Genomic DNA, 22,994 nt, shown 5'->3' on the forward strand with positions numbered 1-22,994 from the left:
TAGTCCTGTTTATGGAATATGGAGAGTTCACGTTGGTGGAAAAGCAGCTTGTTGAGTTGTGGATTGGAGAGTTTGATGTCAACAGAGCAAAAAAAATAACCTATATACAAATGAACCGGACTTGCCGTCTTTTCATGGAGTGGCCCCAGAAAGATATAAACGCTCCCCTGGAAAATCAAGAGTAGTTTTTAAAATGCGCTTAGAGTGCAAGATAACATGTGCTTTGCGTTGGGAACAGATGCTGGCTCCATTTCAGTTTTAAACTAGGGCATTCCAAATGTCACAGCAAGCTAGTGCTGAGGGACTTGGCCTTGGAAAGAGCCAGCTTGACATAAATGAGTGTTCATTTGACGAACAGGATCTGTTACTCGTTTTCTGAATAAGGGTTGTCTTTTAATGTCTCATACCATGGTGGTGCTGCTTTGGATCAAAGACGAGTTATAGTTCTGTGGAGCGCAAATGTACTTTAAAGGTAGACCTTCATCATTAAATGATCTGTACTTTTTCAATGGGAAATTCTGGAATACAGTTTGAAATCTAGGAAGGTTTTACATGCTTGAAGCATTAAACTTTGCTGCTGTCATCAGTTCTGAAGTAGCATTGACTAAGTCACTTACAAAAGAAAGGCACGTGTACCTCTGCCAAAACAGCCGTGTAGAAAGCACCTGACCAGCAATTCCTGACTTGAGGATTGTGACCTAAATGGTGGTGTAACTGCTGTGAGTGTGGAATACGAGGGACATCGTGGTATTTTGGTATTGCTCCCTCAAGTGAGATCAGAGCTGTCTATATGTGCCTGAACACCGAAGTTGGGTAATTCTCTAGAGGGGAGTGATAAAGCATCGTTTGGTTTGATGTTGTGCATAGTGGAACATTTTTAAGAAATAAATTGCAAGGAAGCAGCTGCAGTTTCTCATTTCCCCGCTTTTCCGTATTTAAATTCATATTATGAATGTATCAAAGTGGTGCTTCTTCCATACATAGAATGTGGCCTTGAAAATGATCCTCTAGTCTCTAGCTTAGTGTAAAATAAAATAAAAACATTGATTAGTGTACTGAGGGTGACACTGCACCTTGAGGCTTCAGTTAGTGCCCAAGGTCTAGTGAGAAGGGGTGGAGGGAGCATCAGCTCGATGGCTTTCCAAATGTTGGCTATGTAAACACTTCACAGGGAGCTCGTCATTGCCGTTTGAAATTTTAACAGTGCTTTTTTGCTTTGTTTTATTCTTGTTGATAGTTTCACCTTAGCAGTTTCAAAGCAAACCTCATATGGATGTTCCCCTGTCCAGTGAGATGATCTTGGTGATGAGAGCTTGATTGCTTGATCCCTCTCTGAAACAGGTCTTATTTGAATATAAGAAATGATCTATTGAAGCATCCTCACAGAACTAAATTATTCCATTTCTGGTGGCACATCGCTAAGGGGAAAAAGAAAGTTTCTGGCTCTTACGGAGCCTGTATGCAGTATTGGGGGTGGGGGGAACCCAAAACTTGACAGAGGTCTTGATGCCGATTTAATAAGAAATAGTACTCCATGGGGTTTTGTCAGAGGCCTGGGTCTCCTCCATCCCCTTAGCTGAAGGGGGGAGCCAGGAGGACCGAAGGTGGGAGGAACAGGGAGCCATTAGATTAAGTGGATGAGAGTGAAGGATAGTGAAGATTTTTGTCACCTTGGAGAGCAGAATCCTCGATGTGGGGAATTTGACCTTACAAAGTCTAGTAATTAGAGTTGTGGTGCTTTTTTATCAAACCAATGAACTGTGGAAGTCATTGCTGAAGTACAAGCAATGCAGATTCACTGACTTTACTCAGCTTTTAATAACAGCAGATGTGGAGACTGTGCTGTCTTCAGATCCGTTTGCTCAAGTAGTTCTGGTTTTCATTTTAGAAAAAAAACTGCATTCAGGATCTGGTGGTTCTAGTTTTGAATGACAAAATAAACTGGAAACAATCCATTCAGTTTTCCTCTTGCGTTTAGTACTTTGTCAAACAGGAAGGTTTTTGGAGGCAAAACGTTTTAACTTTTCTCCCTTGCTCCCTTTTCCCTTTAGGGAATAAGGAAATGACAAAGTGTTGTAGTTTTGCTTGTATTGATTCCTCCCTCAAATCAATATTTAGATAAATAGTCATCACGTGATAAAAAACGAATCACATCTATAAAAAGTGCATATGCTAGCATGTGCAATCCTCACATTTTTATTTTTAAATGTTTTAAATGGGGGGAGTATAAATATACAAGGTGCCATATATCTCTGTCTCAAGTGAAATATTTACTGAAACTTATATAGCTACTGTGTTTTTATTAAGGCCAAAAAATCCTAATCTAACAACAAGAAGTCGGATCATACCTAATTTTGTCAACGGACTTTAGGGAAATAAAAATGGCAATTGAAGATGGGATTAGAACACATTTACTGTTTCTTGCTTGCCGATTTAAGTGATTTGGATTAAAACCACACCATACGGGAAGGAGAAAAATCTGTTGCTCTGCTTGTTTTTAAAAATGACTTACAGTAATCTCCTTCAGCGTTTCTGCACAGAGAGTTCTCGACAAGCGCCTACATGTTGGTCTGCAGACATCACCTCACTTCCAGATGTGTTATATGCACGTAGTGCCATGCCTGAGAGTCATCCACTGCTATCAGACTTCTCTGTTCTGCAAGTGGAAATGTGATAGGACTGGCAAACACAAGATTTTTGTGTTGGCCTGCACAGTACACGTCTCTTAGCGAAGTTATCCTCTTGGGGGTTGCATATTATTATGCTGTATTTTGCATTACAGTAGCGCCCTAGACACAAACTGTTAGGTTTCTATTATGCAAAGTGAGATATAAATATACAGTAGGTGATATTTCCCACCACAGTATTCACGCTTACTTATGAGCAAGGGTTGTAGAAATCAAATTAACCTGAAAATAGGCATCTTCATTGAAAAGACACGTATTGTTCAGTGAATTGAAAAAAATAATAGGACAACAGAAAAATACAATAAACCAACCATTAAGGACCCAAGTTTAAAGTCTGTTCCTCTAGGGCAATAAAAGGATGAGTGATGAAGAAAGAATAGGGAGATGTATTCCCAATTCAAGAACATGTAAGTTGTTGTTAGTCGTGCATGGTGCATAAAGTTATTTGAATCACTTTCTAATGATGGCTATTCCTGGTTAACGGGGTTTGTAGCACTTCTGAGACGTCACAATTTCAATGTCTATAAAATGGGGCATAACAGACTATGCTTTTTATATTTTTAAAGCTAACTTAGGTGTGCTTTAAAAGCAGTCACTTTATAACTGTTGCACCCTACAGTGCCTACTCTTAGGAAAAAAAAAAATTGCCAAAGTACGATCTTCATCCAATGTGACACTTGAACTGTGTTACGAACTATTTTGAATTCTGGAGGTTCCATCAAAAACTATGTACCAAAACACACCTTTTCCTGGAGGAAAAAGGAGAAAGTTGTGTGACCTTTGAGGCAGAGGTGTACTGGTGGGAGCTGGTGCTGCTGGAAGGGTTTCCTGGTCTTTGAGGGAGGATGGCAGGGACGTTCAGTGGCCTTGTGTCAGCCAGATGGTCTGTGACTGTGAGGGACCAGGTGTGGATACCGGAGGTTCTTTTTTTAGTGCTACAGAGGATATGGGACAATTAAAAGGCATTAAGAGGAAAGGAGTGGAAGAGAGGAGACGTTGCTTTTCGAAATTTGTGCTGCAGTGCCAGAGGCAACACTGAAATGGGTCTGCCTCCAGCTGAACCAAAACAAGTTCAGAAATGTAGGTTTTTCAGATGTGGAGAGGGTTCCGTTGCGGTTTTTCTTTCCCTGACTTTGTAGTTTCCTCAAAGGAAGGCAGGAAGGTTAATTTTGAGTGAATTCGATAGGTTTCATGTTTGAAAACAGGGCAGCCTAACATAGACCTACAGTCTGGTGCTCTTACCTGGAGTTTTGTGCTGAGAGTTTGTACACAGGACAAAAAAGAAAATGGTCCTTGAGTTTCAGTTCTTCTAGGATTTAAGTAGGAAGATGAGGTTTATCGTTATTTGTATTTTCTGACAGTGCTTTCTGGGAATTATTAGCTTCATTATAACCTGTTTTCATAAAATGGGGGCACTCTAAATTAAATGAAAGTTGGAGCTATTTGTTTAAACTTCTAGTTCAGGAAGAGACCACACTGTTTTCAATGTATTTTTATTTTTCCCTCATCATAGCACAGTAGTGTTTCCAAGTGCAGTGGTAAATCAGCTTTTATATGGGTAATAAGGACATAAAGTTTCCAGGCCCTTACCTTACTCAGTGTGTGTTTTCATGTCGTCTTTCCAGAAATTTCCTCCGTGTTTTATCCCTTAAGTCTATATCAGATGGAATGGTAATGGACTACAATGTTCCTCTTCAAAATGCAACTTTAATAATAAAATTGAAATTGGGATTTTCCTAGTTTAAGAGGAGATGTAGGGTTGTAGGTGATGCTTGGAAGATCAACTTCCAGTTCTTTGCTGAAATTATAAGACCATGTTTTACTTGCTCCTTGAGACCAAACACATTCTTCTTTATATTTCTATACAAAAGGTATATGAAAAGTCATGAACTATGTTATACTTGCTGTCTTTCAGCTAAGTTAACCAAATAACCACAGGGTTATTTTCTGTCTTATAGTTACTAGTTTTAGAGGAAGCGTTGGCCTGTGAACCTGTGAAATGTTCATTTTGCCATTTCTGCATCCTTATTAAAGGTGGTGGAAGAGGTAGCAAATGTGATGCTTGTCTTACCTTTTGTAAAATAGAAACCATATGAATTGTTTCAAGATTTACATTTATATTCTGGTTCTTTATTGTTTAGGGTTTTACCGGTTAACGCTTGTTAGCAGGGTCTTAACTACTTCTTCAGTGTTATTCCTTCGAAAGAGTATGTAATTAGTATTTTTCTTCACAGGGAGAAGAGAATTTATCCAAAGATTAAAACTTGAAGCAACCTTGAATGTGCATGATGGATGTGTAAGTCACTTGTTGCTTTTTTGTTTGTTAAAAAAAACGTTAAATTTCAGTTTTGTTGCCACGGTAATAGTTCCTTAACTTAGAAATGCAAATACCATGTATTAAAGCTGAGCTGGAAAACTCTGCTTGTTGAGGCCTACATCTGAATTCTCTAGGTATTTGTTTCTTCTTAAACATCTGACACTTTACCTTGGAAGCAAACCAAAATCCCACTCCTATACCTAAATACTGTGTCCCACTGCTGAATTAATTAGTCTCCTATGCCAGGAAAACACAAACTTATTATCAGTTAGAACTCTTCTTAAACCTTTAAATGAAATCTTTAGTAGTTTTATGCTATGTTGATACATTTTGTTGACTTAAAGCTTTATTAGTGTTTTGAGTGATTTATTCTCCAAGTCTAAAAAGCAAATGATCGAGTGCTAATGCTTATTTAAAGAGACAATAAAACCAAAAATAAGCCTCCCCTGAAAGGTAATACCATAACTTGAAATATTGCTTATTTAAATACTTAATTTTTTAAAGTTGTGCAAGTATTCTAAGTCATATTCTTTTACATAAAAAATTTTACTTAAACTGGGTACAGGGCAAAGAGATTGCCATATTACCCTTGATGAATAGAACTGAAATTCATGATTGTTAAAGAACTATCCTTGTTGTACAACGTATCTGAAAAGTGGAAGGATACTAGTAGTGCTATAAAAAGTGAAAATGCAAGTGTAAATTTGATACTTTAATGTGTTTATTTCAAAAGCTCTTCAAATATGAAGTTTTTGGATATTTTTTACTTAAGTTGCTTGCAGTTGCAGCTTTAAATTAAGGAGTGTTATAGTTATTAACTAACACAGCAGTAGTTTTAAAGAATAAGTGTTAACAAAACCTAGATTTTTGGCTTGAGATCAGAAAAATGATTTTGACTTGCATATATTTTTGAGAGACTAGAAACGCTGGGAAAGGCAAGGATTAGAATTGCTTTATATAAGAAGTCAGCTACTTTTTTGTACTGACTACCATTGTGAGTTTCATGTTCTGGTACAGATGGTATTGGCTTAAAAAAAATGCATTAATTTCTCAGTTTTTTTCAAGAAACGTTATCAGAATGACAATGTACCAAACCATTCTGTGATTTGGTGTGTAGAAAGTTACCAATTTTTGTATTCAGGATTGTAGCAGTGAATTTTACTTTATAATTTCATTTCCAGTAGTTTTTCATTTCCTCAAATATGCTTAAGATGAAACTTTCAGGTTTCTTTCCATGAAGTCGGTTGGGTTCTTAAATTATTTTTTTCTCTGTTTTCTTGTAAAAATAGTAAATTTTGCCTAGAAAACAAGGGACAGGAAAATAGTCCTTCTTTGCTACTTGTTAAAAATGGAGTGACTGATCTCCCTTTTAGTTAACTACCTCTGCAGCATGTAACAGAAATTGCAAATTTGGTATTGGCTCGTTTTGTGGCTTGGATCTATCTGGTGGATACGTATTTAAAAAATCATTTTGAATTTATTGTTTTAGGCCACATGTTAAAGCATACTTTAAAAGCTAACCTGATTGTTTTAGTGCGTGGAAAATGTTTTAATTGCGAACTTACAGCATTATATGCAGGTGTTTAAAATATTGCTACAATTTGAAAAAGGTCTTTAGAAATTAAATTTGCTCAGTATTATCCATCTTTAAAGAATGGGATATTAGGAGTTCTTACCTCATGTACTGTGTGGGTTTTTGCAGGGATTAATCTTGTACAGCTAACGACCATTTGGTATAATTTCTTACTACTTGCTTTCAAAAAAATCTGTGAAATAAAAGTAAATGATATTCCAATGCCCTTACTGATTAATATCCTTATACCATCAGTCAGAAATGATCATATTAGTCTTTAATTTTCCCCATAATTGCTGAATCAGCATGCATTTGAAATGTGAGGAATGAATGCCATAGTTGTCTTATTAAGGGTGTTTCTGGATTTGGTTTTTTTGGGGGTGATTGGGGTTTGTTGGAGGGTGGGGGTTGGTTTGGGGTTTTTTTGTTTTGTTTTTTTATTAAGAACGTTTGCATTCTTCTGTGGAATAAGTTGTGACTTGTATTTTCTATATAAAGCATGCTGTGTAATTGGACACGGTGGACAACTTACTTAAGGCAAGATTATTTTTTTTTTTTTCTAATTGAGGATAAAAGTTAAGTCCAACTTCCTACTTACCATTTGATCTATGTTACACACAAGAGAGATCCTGTGGGAAATATGACTGTATGTATAATCATGCTCAGGTACAACATCTTTGAAGGGAATAGTTCTATGAATTACTTCAAGTACACATAGTTTTGTAGCAGTCGTATTACCACAGTGCCTTTTTGTTTGAGGTACGAGTATTTATCATCTCAGAGTTTAGATGCCGTTGTCTTTGAGATAGTGCGCTTTTCCACTTCGTTTGAAGACGCAGTTTCTAGCAGTAGTGTGTGAAGTGATTGAATTAGTGAATCACGGGTGTCTGCTTGTAGCCTTATCATCCTTCCAGGGTGTTGTCTGCCTCTTCCAACGAGATTCACATTGTCCAGTCCAGTGAGGTCATACGTATGCCAGAAGTTGCCATTTTCCATGTTAACTCAAGGGACCTTGAGACGATGAGATGTGTAGTGTTAGGTGGGATGCTTTCTGTGTGAAGGAGGAGAAATGCCGAAAGAGAATCGGACTGGACCAGCAGCGATGCAGTGCGAGGAAAGTAGAGGAGAAAGGAACTCTAAATCATATTGAATTGGAGTCTTCCAGTTCTGGTCCTGTGAAAGCTGTGGAAGGTAGAACTGCAGGATGCACAGGACGATGGAGCCTTTGACATGGGCAAATACTACGTTTTAAAATAAAGAGGATTACCTGGAGGAATAATTTCTCATTTCTGTGTATAGGCATTCAGTTCAGTAACACACAAGTGTCCTGGGTGGCGTACATCTCCTTCAGGGTGGCACTATAAAGAACAAGTAATTTTTAGATGTAGGCCTCAAAAGCTGTGCTTAAATTAGTATAGGAAATTTGTCTGCATATTGTTAGGGTGTGCAGTTTTTACCTTTTCCTCCACAGATGAAAAGTAGTGCCTTTTCACCCCATTCCTTGCTTGGGAGATCTTACTGATGATTTTGATATCTACAGTACTTTTTATTTCCTTTCTTCTATTTCTTGTATTCTGTTAATCTATCCTAGTTCAGAAAAGAGTTAATTCTACTGTTACATTACATAGAAGGAAGGCGTTTTCTTTTTCAGGTTTTTAAGGATTGGCTGAGCTCCTTCCTGCGTTGCCTTTGAGGAAAACACAGAGATAATAAATTTATTTTTTACTATTTGACTAATGAATCAAAAGTGCCTGCTGCTTCCTTTCAAGGCTAGTTGAGTGGCAAATAAAATTAGATACAGTTGTTAATGTGAAATACTCCATGGAAAAAAGGGAATTATGCACCTTTTGGCTCTTCTCATCTCGTTAGTAACTGTCATTTGTGTTTGTTATACCCTTTCTTTTGGCTCTAACACCTTTTTCCAAGAATTTTAAGCCCTTAATGTAGTAACTGTTATGTTATGCTTTTAGTTGGGTGTTGAACAGCCGTGAAGGTAACAGGTACATAGTTTTTCTACATGGTTTTGAAATACGACCAATTTTCTAGGCACTCCTCATTTTACAGTGCATTTTAATAGTAGGGTTGCTACCGTGGAATGAGACATGCTTGATTACAGCAGATTAAAAAAAGTTCTCATCGGTTTTTAGTGATCCGTATGCATATTTATTGGGGTTATTTGCTGTTGGTCAATAGGTTGTACTGAACACTGAGAAATGTATTGACTGATCCCTTACTGGAAAGTTGATGTTCTCTGGGAGGAAAAAAAAAAATAATCAAGCTTACTCCAGTGAAAGACTTTGTCATTTTTTGGAGGTATTTTTTGCCAGTGATGTTGGGATGGTGAGCTGGTACAGAATAAAGAGCCTGTTTAGTTATAGACCCCTAGCACACATTTGGTTATGTCATCGCACTTCAGGAATTTTTCTGAACCAACTTCTGCCTGGATAGGGTGTATTGAAGTCGCTCAACCCTGAGACAAATCAGTGCAATGAAATTGGAATTTAGAAGGAGAATGATTGATGTCTTGTGTAGGTTTGTGTCGCTGCCATTTAGGTAATCATGTCTCCCCTTTGCATCTTCAGTGCTTTCTCTGCTTTCCTGTTCTTCAGATTTTGCTTTTAGACACATACTCCTACCCCCCTCAATTTGTTTCATTTTTGTGCTAGCGCGTCCTTCTCACGGCATGTTTTTTAATTTTTTGGCAGCTTCCCTGGTTTTTCAGCATTTTGTTCTTGGTTCTATTCTTGTATCCTTGTATTAGCATTTCGGTTTCTTTAGGGCAATGCTAGTATTTTTCTGCCTGAAAGTAACTGTAGATGAAGACGACTATTCTGGGGTTGTGTGTTTGCCCTAGCTGTAGCACTGTGTTATGTTTGACAGTATTTTGGGAGTACAGTTGTTGTCAGGGCAGGTTACTTCAATGATAGATGGATCTGGGGGCTAGCTGGGGGCTAGCTGAATTCGTGGTTCTTGGTGATTGACAGTCAGGGTTATAAAATCATCAGAGTAGCCATGCAAGGTCATACCGATGCTCAGTCAAGCCTGATAACTTGGCCCGAAGAGCGGCCAGTAACGATTTTTGAGGAAAGCTGAGGCAGGGCAGGCAGGCAGTACTTGAAGGGTGTGCTGGAGGACGCATCGCATTTTGATGGGCAGGTGGGGGTGAAAGTTGCATCTTTGTTTCTGATCGTTTTTCATTCTTCTTTTATGAATATTTATATTCTTCCACTTCTGGTGTTTAGGACATTCTGTGACAATGAATTCCAGTTTTACTAAAATGCCGTGTGTGTCATGTGATGGTTTCATTGGAGGCCTTCCATTTCCAGTACTGTAAAGAGCCACAAAAAATTATTTTTTTTCCTTGTCATTCATGATTTCGTAAGCTTCTGTCATATCCCCTCCCGAGAGTAGTACAAATTAATTGCTTCTAGCGAGAAAGTGTTAGATACCTGTGAACATTCTAGTAATTCTTTTTGGTAACTTCTCTTTTCAAATGGGCAGTAATGGAAATGGAAAATATGGGAGTGGGATATGAACCCAAACTGTGTAGTGTGGAAGACACGGATTTGCCATGCATGGATGTATACACTGACAGAATGACATTTGCTTTTGCGAGCACTTCCTAACGATTCCTGATATTATTTGACTGCTGCTGAGCACTGAACTAACTCTGCCATAGGCATGTCTGTTGTAACATGAAGATCTCTCTCTTTTGAGCGGCAAGAGTGCATTTAAAGCTCTGTAATGGGTATGTCAAGTTGTTGCCTATATGATCCATCTGAAACAGCTAATTCCAATTTTGCAACGTTGCCTAATTAAGGACCCCAACTGAGCTTGTGACTGAAATAGTAACTAAAATGGGCATATTTATTTTAAACAAAAAGATGTCTGTCTTTTGGGCTCAGAATGAAATACTTGAATAAAATTTTTAAAAAATACAATTGAGAACCAAGTGGTTTTTTTACGAATTATATTGTCCACTCCGATACACCACACTAAGGCAGTTATTCTGCCAACAGAATATAGCCAACAGAAGATGTTGATGGCTGCAGTTTGACACGTAAAGCTATTTTAGAGGCTACTTGGAATAGCAGTGGTCACGCATGCAGACTTCGGTGCTTGTGCATGAGCTGCTGCTTGAAGACAGGTTACTGTAAGGATCCTTTCTGAGCTTCCTGGATTTTGAGTGCTTTTACAGCTTTATTTCATTGACACATTATGAAACACAGTCTTGTGAAAAGGAGAATTGATAAGGAAATATATTGTAAAGTTCTCCCGCTATGATTCTGTACCTCACTGTAGGATGATTCTTTCCCAGCATGCTCACACCTCTCAAAAGGGATCTGGGATGGATTCTGCGGTGCTTTTTGTGTGATCCCTGAGAAGGTGTGGTCACTGAAAAGTATACAGAGAGTAGATGCTCAGAATTTGGATATGGTGAAGATACAATAACGAGAGCATTGTGATACCCTCTCGTTCAAATTTGGAGAACTCTGTGGAGTAGATTTGGTACATTAAAACACCTGAATATGTAAAATTGCGGCTACTGAGGCCTTTGTGGGAAAGCTTAATTTACCTGATGGACTCTTCAGGAGCAGAGGGAGTAATTGAGATGCCATAGATGAAGCAGGTGATTCCCTTATCAATTTGTTTTAAAACCACAATTTTTCTTTTTGTGCTAGCTGCTTAGAAATTACATAATTTCAATTGAATTTGTTAACTCCTATTTCTGTAGTGTTGGATGAGTATCGATGTTTTAATATTCTGAAAATTGAATTAATCTAAGTCTAGACTAACTAATTTTTGTTAATTCATGCAGGTGAATACCATTTGCTGGAATGATACAGGAGAATATATTTTATCTGGTTCGGATGACACCAATCTGGTAATTAGTAATCCCTACAGCAGAAAGGTGGGTTTTTTTCTGGATACTCAATAATATTCAAATAGGATTTAAGTTATTATTTTTCATATGTTATTATCTGACAAAGATAATATCAGGTACTTTATAGTGTGTATAAATGGGAATAAACTTCACAGTGCTTTAAAACCTTTAGCATTCTAATCCCTTGCGACGTAGGTATTATCCCATTTTACGGTAGGTGGTCTGGCACAAAAGGAACATGGTCTCACAACAGATTAGTGTCAGAATTAGCAATAGCATTCAGTAATTCTTGTGAAATCTTAATAGTCAGATAAATTGTTTTCGGCTTCGTTTTAGTTTTAAAATACTGTATTAACTTCTGCTGTATGTAACAGACTGAGTTGTCTTTCTGTGTAATATTGTTGAAGTGTCAATCTTGATTAAAATACTTTATTACCATTTGAAATTACATTGCCTTGTGTGTGCATGTGTGTGGACGGAGAAGGATTTGTACTGAAGTAGGGGAAGCAGGCTTGTGAAGGGGGAAGTGCTGTGAAGGTCTCTGCTTCTTCCACTTCTGCCCTCACATGGGTTACGAGGCAGTCGAATGGCTTCCAGTAATGTCAGCTAGCATCCATCACGCAGCAGCAGTGTTCCACGCTTTGCTCGTTAAGGAGCTGCTGATAGTTTGATAGATCTGGGGATCCTGTGCAGCAGTGTTCAAGCGAAGTCCTCGCTCCTTTGCTTTCTCAGAGGTTGAGTACTTGAGGTGCTGAAAAGTGAAATGTGCTGGGGAAACAAAAATGTGTGGGTGGTCTTGGTGGAGGAGAGTTTGAATAGAAGGTTATGGAGGCAGCAATATTTTGCCTTCCTGAAGAGCTGCGGTGGGAAAATAATAGTGATCTGGAGTGTTGCCTGTGATTTATCGGTAAGATACCTTCCCTTGCTTCCCCAAATGAGCCATAGCTTGCAAACTTCATCTCCCGTTCAGCTGTTGGTGTGTCAGTCTGACAGAAGTTCAGAGCAGTGTCACTAGACCAGGGTTTCTTCTGGACTGGGAGTTCAGCTGAAGAGGAGGAGGGTATCTAGGACAGCTATGAAATGGGTGAAGGCTATATTCCCAAGTGGGTGTTGTTGGAGGGACTTGCAAAGTAAAAATTTTTCGTGCAAGTAAAGGGTGTTTAATATTATTTACTGTGCAGAGTTTATTTTAATATATCACTATAGCATAGTTGCTATATCATTATCTTTAATATATAATTATATTAAAATATTGGAACATTTTAATAAACGCAGCAATTTAAACTTTATGCTTTTATGGGATGGTTTGGCGTTGTTTCCCCATTGTGTACTACTGCTGTACTTAAGCCAAATGAGAAATATAGGAGATGTTTTGTTTTCTTATTTTTAAGTCAGCTGAGTTATTATTTTACAGCAGATCAGATAGATTTATCCCCACCCCCCACCCCCTGCCCATTCAAATGTAATTATAAACCAGCAGGTACTAGCAAGAAGACTTAATAATCAGTGTTGTTCCTGAAGCATACTAGAGAGGTGATTTTTAATGCCTCTGACAGTTGTGTTAGCTTATTTTCTCTGGCTTGAGTAACAAAATCAATACAGGAAAAGGGAGCAAATTGGTATTAGTACCAGAACTCTACTGTAATTCTGTCATCTTGGCAGATATCCTTATCACCATATTTTCTGTTATGAGCTGGCTACAGTAACAAAAATAGACTTCGGCCATCAATGTAGTCTTCTGTGTTAGTAAAGTATCTGATTTAGTAAGGAAGCATTTAATCTTGTTTAATTCTTATTTACATGAGTTTTATGTAAGTCACTCCAGTTTGTGTTATCTATGGCCAGATGCAAATACTAATTGTTACTGTGAAATGTGTCTCAGAAGGAGACATTTTTCTAAACGTTTCTCAAGTTTAAATAGGTTATATGCTTATAGTGTTTGTGCATCTGGGGAGAAATGTGTTACTTTATTTGTATAGTAATTGCAAGTCTACATCAAAAGGATGAGCACTTTATTATAGTTTTGGAGTGGCTGAGAAGAATTCGTCTTGTGGAGCTTTTCTTCTGCATTTTACTTGTTTTAGGCATCACGAGTACGAGGGGTGGGGAGGGGGGAAGAGTTTGGCTGGAGCTCAGGCTCTACCTGCTGCAAGTATGGATTAAAAAGACAGGAATTCCTGTATTCCCATCAGGTTGAGCACTCAGTTTTCAAAACTTTTAAATGGAGCCCAAGACTTCTCTTAGCTAATACCTGTGTGAAGACAGGATTCTTAGGAATTAATTACACTTGCGGTTTTTGAATCTTCAGCCTGGTTTGCCTTCTGGGAGAGAAAGGGTTCAGCTTGCAGGAGAAGGTGCTGGGAGAGGATTTGGGGGGTGCTTAGTGGGGCTGAAGATACGCAGCTTTTCTAGAATCATGTTTGCTACTTTTCACTGCAGGGTGGGGTTCCATTAGGTTTGCTTTCCTTTTACTTCTAAAGGGGGTTTGACCTCTTCAAAGGAAGTACTGTTGAAAAGGCTGGATTGTAAATGATTCTGTGGCATCTTGAGTGGGAACCCTAAATTAAATACATCTTGAAAAACTTAGTAACCCACTGATATTTGAGTTGCATTTGTTTCAGCAGGCTTCTTTTCAAAAAGTAAGCCAGAGTGGAAATAAAACCACTTTTTAAAACTGGTTTTAGTTTTTAACGTGACTTAAAAAATGCTTTTTTTTTCATTATGGTAACTTTTTATTGTAAACAGAACTTAAACATTTCAGATTTAAAGAAGGCAACAGAGTAGCTGCCAGAAATTCTGCTTCCTTGGAGGAAAATACTTATTGTTAGGGATGGAGCTTGTATGCAAGCTTCTGGGATCGCTACATAAATTAGTAATCCCATCCCAAGGATTTAATCTGTGTTTTTAAGAGATACATTTTGATTTCTTGAATTTGTTGCCTCTTCAATTGATTTTCTGTGTAAGATATTACTTAAGAAATTACAAAAGTTATGAGGATGTCAGAATTACTACAGCTAGTCAACTACTTTAAAGAACATCTGAAATCCTTTGCTTCCCCCTCCCCCTTTTCCTCAGTGATTAAGTATTTGTAGCCTGTTATATGCCGGTAGTAAAATACTCCAATGGAGTGAGGTGGTAGTATTGTTTCACTCTGTGTAGCGACAATAGGCTTTTGAGGATTGGTTGTGTGTGTTGTATTTGCTCATCTTTTTCGCTGCCTAGGTACCAGCAACTTTGTATGCCTCTTTCTCCTCCCTCCAAGGCAGCCTAACAACCAGAGTAGAAAAGGATGTACAAGTCAAGGCTGTACAAGGATGTGCAAGTCAAGAAGGGCATGGAAAGTCTTCTGCATATAATAAATGCTGTGATACTTTAATACTTCTTATTGCAACATTGTGCAACATAGGAAATTGAGGGGCATGTGAGAGGAGGTTAGATCCACATGTGAGAAAACTCTACTGAAAATGCGTAACTGTCTTCTTTTTTTTTTTTTTGAATGCTGTTTCAGTTTACAGTGGAGACGAGAAGAAGGGAAGGAAAGAAAAATCTAAAAAGAAGGTTTTTTTCCAAGTTTGAGCGCCATCATCTCCATGTCTAAACTGAGATCAGCAGATGGGAAAAACTGCAGCAGAAAATTAGAATAAATTAGCTATTGTCTGCATGAAAAGCAAGGGCATTAGATTGGGCTTGTGCGAAAAAGGGGGGAAAGTAAGAAGTATCTACAATTTGGTGAGAGAAGGACATTGTACACCAGAGCAAAGAAAAAAACCCCCTCCGCTTGCTTATATTCAGCAGTAGAGGAAGTGATGGAGAGCTGGCAAGATGGTAGAGAAGCCCCTAGTAGTTTAAATTTATTTAGTTTGGTTTTAATGACTAAGATAAAAAAGGATTTCTTGTCAGGACAAAAATATTTCTTTCACAGTAGCAGTAATGTAAAATCAGAAGTGGGACGGGCAGGTGATGTCTTTAACTTTAATCTGAACTAGGGTACCTTATGGACTTCTTGGTCTGAGTTGCTTTTTTGATAGAGTTCCTAATTTCTTTTGAATGTCTGGATTTGGAATGCTTTCAGTAAATTGCAGAGATCTGAACCAATCTAAATGAAGAAGCGTATTTATTGAAATAAAATTAATGGGTTACATCTCCTGATTTTGATTATTTTTCTTAATACTAAGCCTTGCGTATCTTTCAGAATATGCAGATACACTTAATCTTTTTTTGTGTGAATTGTTTAAAAGGTGTGAAATAGCACTTGTGAAATATTAGGCATGAGCTGTTGCTCGGAGAGAAACTTCATTTGCATAGTATTTTCTTTGATTAAGTTGATGGAGTGGAAATTTGGAAGTAATTTTAATACTGTAAACAGCTTGGTGAGTATCTTTTTCCTATTAGTGGTGAAAATGGAGTTTGGTTTAAGTGCTGCAGATGGGAGAAAGAAGGTAAGAATAGAATGTTCACTAGTGCACAGGGAAGTGTATGGAGGGGGTTTTTTTTTGGTTTTGGTAGACTAATAAGTATGTTAGAAAATATAAAGAGTTGTCACAAAGTGTTTAAAACCAACTGGTGGTAAAGTAAACTATATGCTTCTCTGCTGTACTGTAGATGAATGACATTCATTGAGACTTAAGTCTTAGCTTATTGCCCTGTAATCATGTTCTGAAATCTTTATTTTTGACTGGTTTCAAAACATCCTTTCTTATAAGCTTCAGTTGTCCTTTATAAAGTGAGTTTATTTTAAGAATAGCATGAATTTTTAAAGTCTATAAAGTTGACTTGGATCGCAATGCCTTATTCTTCTTGACCCGCAATACCCCAGATCTTCTAAATCCCTCCTCGCTGACATGCTGGCTGGCTGCGCTATCACCCTGGGCTAATGTTTTACTTGGAGAAATTTGATGTTTTATATCACTAGCATTTTAAAAACAAAAGGTGGCAGTTGCATTTCAGTCCTTTCATTTTGTAGAGTACTTTGTGCAAGTGCGTAAGTGAATGTCTCTTGTGGAACTGCTTCGTTCTTAAAAGAAATTCAGTGTAAAGACAGCTTCTCTGTTCTGGTGTATTAAACTGTAGGTTACTGGCAGCCTGTACATAACTGATGTTTTATAGTGCCGGAGTCTGTTATTTCCTATTCTTCATTGCCTTTGAAATTATTAAACTGATACAGCCTTCCTTTTTCTCTTTTCCTTAGGTTTTAACAACCATTCGCTCAGGACACAGGGCCAATATTTTTAGTGCAAAATTCTTACCCTGCACCAACGACAAACAGATTGTATCTTGTTCTGGAGATGGAGTCATTTTTTACACTAATGTTGAACAAGATGCGGAGACCAACAGACAATGCCAGTATACATGCCACTATGGAACTACCTATGAGGTATCTCACAAAAGTCTGATAATTTTTAAGATGGATAGAATACGTATTTTCTTGTATTGTTGCCCAAGATTTTAACCAGACTGCCAAAAGCTTTATTTCAGTGAGAGCTGCAGAACCTTCCTTCTATTTTTGGTTTTGGTTTTTTTGTTGTTTTGTTTTTTTTCTTATTTGGTTTGCTTTGGTGCGTGGTTTTTTTTTGGTTTTTTTTTTTTTTTTTTTTTACATTCTTAGAGTAGGCTTTAAAAGAAAAATAAGTTGTCTAAATTAAATGGAAGACTTTCCAAAAGGTAGTGTTATTAAGACCACTTTCTTTGCAAATGTAGCTGCTAAATACAGCTTCACTGAAAGAATCCTCTGCAGAGCAAAACTGATTTAAATTGTGCTGTGAATTTCTTTCTAAAGTAGTTTGGGGAGTGGGGGACAGTGGCTATGATTTGCATTTTAACTTCTCTTCTCCCCTTCCCCAACTTTTCAGCAGTTTAATGCCTTTTTCACAGTTTAAATCCTTCTAAGAAATGTTTATTTCAGCATGTGTGAATAAACCTATTGATAGTTTTAGGTAATTTCTCTATTTGATTTCATAGTTAATTCTTCATGTGTAGATTCAGCACCAGTGTTTTCAATCCTTGCTTGGAAGTTTTGTTCCTATAAATAGGCAAGTGAAGAAAAAAAATGTTACTTAAGTTAGGAAGATAATCAGATTTATTGACCTATTTATTTAATTGACAGCAAAATCTGCTTTTAAAACTTACTGTGCTTAAAATAGAAAAAATACTGCTATTTCCTTCATAGGTTATAAATGTTCCAGTGCTGTGGTTTTTGATTATTTTTTCTTTGTTTGGTTTTTTTAACTACCACAGTACACAGAGAGGGGGAAAAAATGCCAAACTGATCGCTGCTTGAACTATTTCACTCAGATTTCATGGCAAACTTTTAAATATCTTTCTTTGTAGGTTAAGTGAACAGAATATTTAAAAATACCTGTTAAGAAATCAGGTGTTTGTGTATGTGAAAAGGCTGTGTGAAAAAAGAAAATGGATGCAGTACTGCCAGAATTAATTTTTGATCATGTATAGATGTGTCCTTACATTTGTAATTACATGTTTTCCATTAAAGGTTTTGTCAAAAATGCTTCTTGTCTGCAGGGTAACTGTGTAGGTCAGTTGAGAGAACCTTGTGGTGTTCACTCCATTTCTGGGGTTTGTGGTTTTGGTTTTCTTCTGTTTTTGTTTGGTTACATATGGTTTTGCCTGGGGTTTAATATAAGACTGTCTTTTCAGTTTTGCAAAATGCGCTTCTGGATCCCAGGCTTGCATCATCTGCTTTTATTTTGGAGATTTGTTTTGCCCGAGAAACTGCTGTTGCCTTTGAATAGCATCAGTCCTTATGGCCCAGGGTCAGAAGCTTAAACTGCCTCAGTTCCCACTGAAGTTTACTATAGATAGTAGTCTGTGTGCTACTCTGTGGATTCTGCGCGTTGGTTGGATGTTCTCTGTATCTCAGATAAAACCTGGCTTTTCACCAGAACCTCTAGAGACCGAGATGCTATTTCTTAAAAACAAAATGCCCTGCTTGAGGATGCGGGTGGTCAGGTCCTTGCACTGTGACTTCGTGGGGAAATAAGAGCCCCCCCCTTGGTGGTGGGCTGCAGGCTTGGGGGCAGCCACTTAGGGGCTCAACGGGTACCTCTGTCCCCTGGGTAGCTAGCTGTGAGTACTGTATAAAGCAGCTTTGAGCTTGAGACTAGGAGAATGGTTACGGATACGGTGCCGAGGGGCGGTGAAGGCAGTAGTAGAAGTATCATTGGAGCAGTGGGTTTGGGTGTGTGAGGTTTGGGTTTATGGGCGAGGCTGCTCAGAGTGCTGCTCATGAAAGAGTCGATGGCCGCGTGGAAGTCGCTGCGGTTGTCTGAAGTGTTGATGTGCCTGAGCTTGTGTTGCCCAACGCTTTGGTTGATCCCATAAAGTGACTGACACCAGGTGGTGCTGCAAACCAGTGGTCAGGCTGGGAAAATTCAGTGAAAGCAGTTGCCAGTTGTGCTTGTTGGGTCAGGGGTTGTAATGGAGGCTAGAACATAACACTTCCAACCTGTAGTATGAGATGTGGGTTGTCTGGTTGTCTCTTCGCAAGGTGTTGTTTGTCATCAGTAATGATGGTATGCATGTTGCAAGTTACTAAACCAGATGATAAATATAAACTTCATAGGTACAACAAATTGAACTTGTCAGACTGTAAGAGTTTGAAAAATATTTTAGAAGAGATACGAAGAGCCTAACAGTTTGGCAAATCATGGTGCAAGTTTTATTGTTGTCCATACAGAACAACTAAACTGAGCAGTAAGTAGTTGTAGAATATAGTAGAATTCTTCAAAATCATTCGTTGAAGATAGTACGGATGGTTGCTGTATTGCACAGTCAAACCGGTGGCATTTGGTATGGTGTTTATTCCGCAAATAATGTGAACAAGAGGACATTATTGTTTTGAGTGACAGCAGTGTGATACTGTTTTGGTCCTTTGTACTGCTTTTCAACACAGGTAACGGAAGGAATCTCAACCCCCTTGTATAACTGACTATTTTAACAACCGTGTCTCTTTTTGAGGTTACTTTTCTTCACCTGTTTTGCACTGAGGTTTAACATATCTCAATTTGACCTCTCTTCAAAAGGATAGGTTTATTATACTTTTGGGAGGTACTTTTATAAAGGCTATAAATTCTGTTACTGTGTCTCAAACCTGATATTTGAACATGAAACGTATGCATTACCTTGTGGCATAGCAGATCTTTTTTTGAGCCTTGGCATATGAAAGTATAATAAATAGCAGGGTTTTTTAAGTAAATGGCTGAGATACAGCTTTACTTTATGACATAACAAACTTGGTCACTGAGAGGTTTCTGGAGTGGGAAAATAATTTCAAAATAGCATGACGTTACTGCCCAGCTGTATGTAACCACGTCATTGTATTAAATATAGAACTTTGACTCATTGGATTCTCTAAATAACAAAAGCTTGTATCATCTGCCCCTGAGGTACCAATTCTAAATTTGAATGTGGTTTGAATTTGTACTGCACTTTAAACTTGGAGTTTATGGCAGTCCAAGACGTTAGAAAAACATCAATTGAAAGAGAGTAATGTGGAAATTTGTGTAGATTGTTATGAACTGTGAGATAACTGGACAACTGTTTTTCATTCTGGGGGAGAATAGAGTAAGTAGAGAGAGGGAGACATGTTCTTGAAATGTTTCTGGACAATTTATTTTTTATACATTTATTTTTACTCAGCCAAATGCTTTTCTTTATTGCCCTTTATGTTAATTGCATTTCAGAAGAAGAATGTAATTTTATGGAGAACTCTTACCTTCATATTTTCAATACAGTAACATGACCATATAGCTATATATTTTTAAAGTTAAATAGAAAATGAATTTTTTTTGTTAGTAAAAAAAGGATGAAAATTATATATGTAATGTGTAGTTGTTGAACTTAAATTTAGTAATAATGACATAATTATTTGGGTCAGCACTTCTGAGTTTCTATTTTAGTGCTTATAAAGTACTTAGTATGTTTTTAAACACCGCACAAAAATTGTGTGTGCAAGTGGAGGTATGTACTGCAATATTACATGCATATTGTCAAACAGTATTAGTGTGAATAAAAATAAAATACAACTACTAGAAATAAGGGCTCGCTGTGTTATACCATGTTCAGCAACATTCTTGGTACGAAGTAAATGTTCTCAATAAAAGCTCTGCATCGAAATACAGCAAAAACGCTGGAAGGATTTCATGGATTGAAGAACAATTGCTGGCTTTTATAACTACACCAATGAGATTAATTTGAGTGAATTTGTAGTCAAAAACACTCTTTTCACTATGTTATGCTAACGTATTGAGGAATAATGGTCGAAGCTCAGAAGTTTATTGTTCCATTGTTGTTAAAACCTTGGGTTTGTTATGCCTGCTAAACTTTTTGTTTGTCAGCAGTAAGATTTGGCATGGCAGACCTTGTCTTAGTTAATTTATATATGTATTTTTTATATATATATAAAATGTATTTTTTATATATATATAAAACATTACAAGACAAAATGCTGAATCCTGCAGCGATTACCGGTGTAATCCCACTTCAGAGAGATTTGCTGATATCCGTATTTATTAAGAGTTGAAGGGGAGAATAAATTATTGCATTAAAAATGTGAAGAATCACTCATTTACTCTGTGTTGAATTAGTGTATTGCACAATTACTGATCTTTGCAGCTTTCTAAATTTCTATGAAGTTACTGATAGTAGCAGTAGTGTAAGAGAAAAAAATACTGCTAGTTTCTACAACATGCTCTGTTTTGTATTTAAAGGATAGCATGTAAAAACATGACTTTTCATGTACATTCATTGACCTGTGGAATTCACCTTTAATATTATCATTCCTTGCCTTTTTATTTTGTTTTAAGGAGGCCTTCTTGAGTGAAGCTATACATGTGACTCCATCTGAGTCTTCTCTAGTTTGAGTAGGGCTGAGGTCAGGAAAACGGTGCAATACAGTGCTCTCTTAAAAAGTTAAATAAATAAATAAATATATATATATAAAATGCAGGGGGGGGGAGGTTAGTAACACCTTTTAATGTATAGCTGCTTCAGCGGACAATTATGAATGTAAAGGAATGGCCCCATGGGACTGAAAGCCGTCTAGTATTTTCATGTCATTCACACTTCTGAGGGTTTTTTGTTTGTTACTGTCTTTGATTACTTGATAGAGAACAAACTGAGCTTCTGCTGAATTATTGCAGCGAATTGATTGCTCATCTGAAAACTGATTGCAGTAGATGTACGTTGCTAATTAAAAGATAATAGAAATAACTAAGTTTTGACTTACAAATATTTGATCTTATGTGACGTTCCACAGTTGCTTTAAATTCATTAGTTCAGACCTTTTCTTGAAAACAAAGACACATCAGCAGTTTTTCAGTTTTCCTCTTTATTTCAACAGAAAGCTTGACTTGCCGTAATTGCTTCAGTCTTTACTGCTGCTCAAAATACTGATGCTTTTATTTTCATATTAATGGTATGGTATTTCTGGAAGTATTAATTTTTTTTTTTTTTTTTTTTTTGAGCAGATTATGACAGTACCAAATGATCCCTATACTTTCCTCTCTTGTGGTGAAGATGGCACTGTAAGATGGTTTGATACTCGAATCAAAACAAGTTGCACAAAGGAAGATTGTAAAGATGTAAGAGTGAAATCTTTTAATAAAGATGACCTAAATGTAGAGCTGTACATCATACAAACATAGGATATGAATTCTGGTAAGGCTTTTAGAAATAATAGATTTCAGGGTCCTTGGTGGAGATGACAACATATTTCCCAAGAAACAAAAAAAGTTTGGGGAGTCTCTTTTGATTTTTATTTATTTATTTATAGTATCTCCTGTGGCATTTTTTTAGTTTATGAACTTCAGTGTGAGGCTTCAGATATAGTAGAAAAGATTCTATGTTGAAATTGAGTCTCTTGGTCTGATGTACGTCAGTTACTATAGAGTACAGAGTTCGAAGTAAAAAATGAGTCTTGAAAATCATCTGCAGCCTTGAGTTCTTGAGCATCCTTTGTCCTTCTGTAAGAAAAGATTTGGTAATGAATTATACTAGATCAAATTAGTCACTGGTGTTACTCCCTAGAAGGTAAGGTATTGGTGGTATCTACTGTGTTTACATTTCAGAAACAGTTTTAATATTGGAGAAAAACTGACAGCAACGTATGTATTACTACTTTAGATTAATTTTATTCTGCTATGCACTTCCTTACCCCTTCTAGGGGTTCCTCTCCCCTCCCCTCCCCCTCCCCTCCCCTCCCGACACAACTCTACAAGTCCCCCCTCCACACCCCATACAGCTCCTCTATACACTCCCCCTATACGTGCACACCTATAGGTTCCCTCCCCGGGCCCCTACAGACCTGCCCCTTTATCCAATTATCTGCCAATGGATGAAATCTATTCTGATCCTTTAAATCAATTTAAACTGTTTCTGTGTATGTGGTACTCTTATGGAAACATAGATTACTGTTGAATTTTAAGAAAATCCAAGGTGCAAGCTAGTTTATAGATCTGTAGTTGTTATGTTTATCTATCCTTAAATGTTTCTGTTGTTTGTTTCTGTGGTTTGTTT

General features: G+C 37.3%; 1 protein-coding gene across 4 annotated transcripts in view; it reads left to right on the forward strand.

The window, feature by feature from the left end:
* Positions 1–22,994, forward strand: part of DCAF6 (DDB1 and CUL4 associated factor 6) — a 90,593-nt gene that overhangs the window by 11,340 nt on the left and 56,259 nt on the right. For all 4 annotated transcript variants that reach the window (XM_055701669.1, XM_055701665.1, XM_055701666.1 and 1 more), the window contains exons 2-5: positions 4,922–4,983; positions 11,397–11,489; positions 16,651–16,836; positions 21,947–22,060. In XM_055701669.1, coding sequence (XP_055557644.1) covers positions 4,922–4,983; positions 11,397–11,489; positions 16,651–16,836; positions 21,947–22,060 — 455 coding nt within the window. The remainder of the gene's footprint in view (positions 1–4,921; positions 4,984–11,396; positions 11,490–16,650; positions 16,837–21,946; positions 22,061–22,994) is intronic.

Source organism: Falco cherrug, chromosome 2 (genome assembly GCF_023634085.1).
Source record: "Falco cherrug isolate bFalChe1 chromosome 2, bFalChe1.pri, whole genome shotgun sequence".
Classification (NCBI taxonomy): domain Eukaryota; kingdom Metazoa; phylum Chordata; class Aves; order Falconiformes; family Falconidae; genus Falco; species Falco cherrug.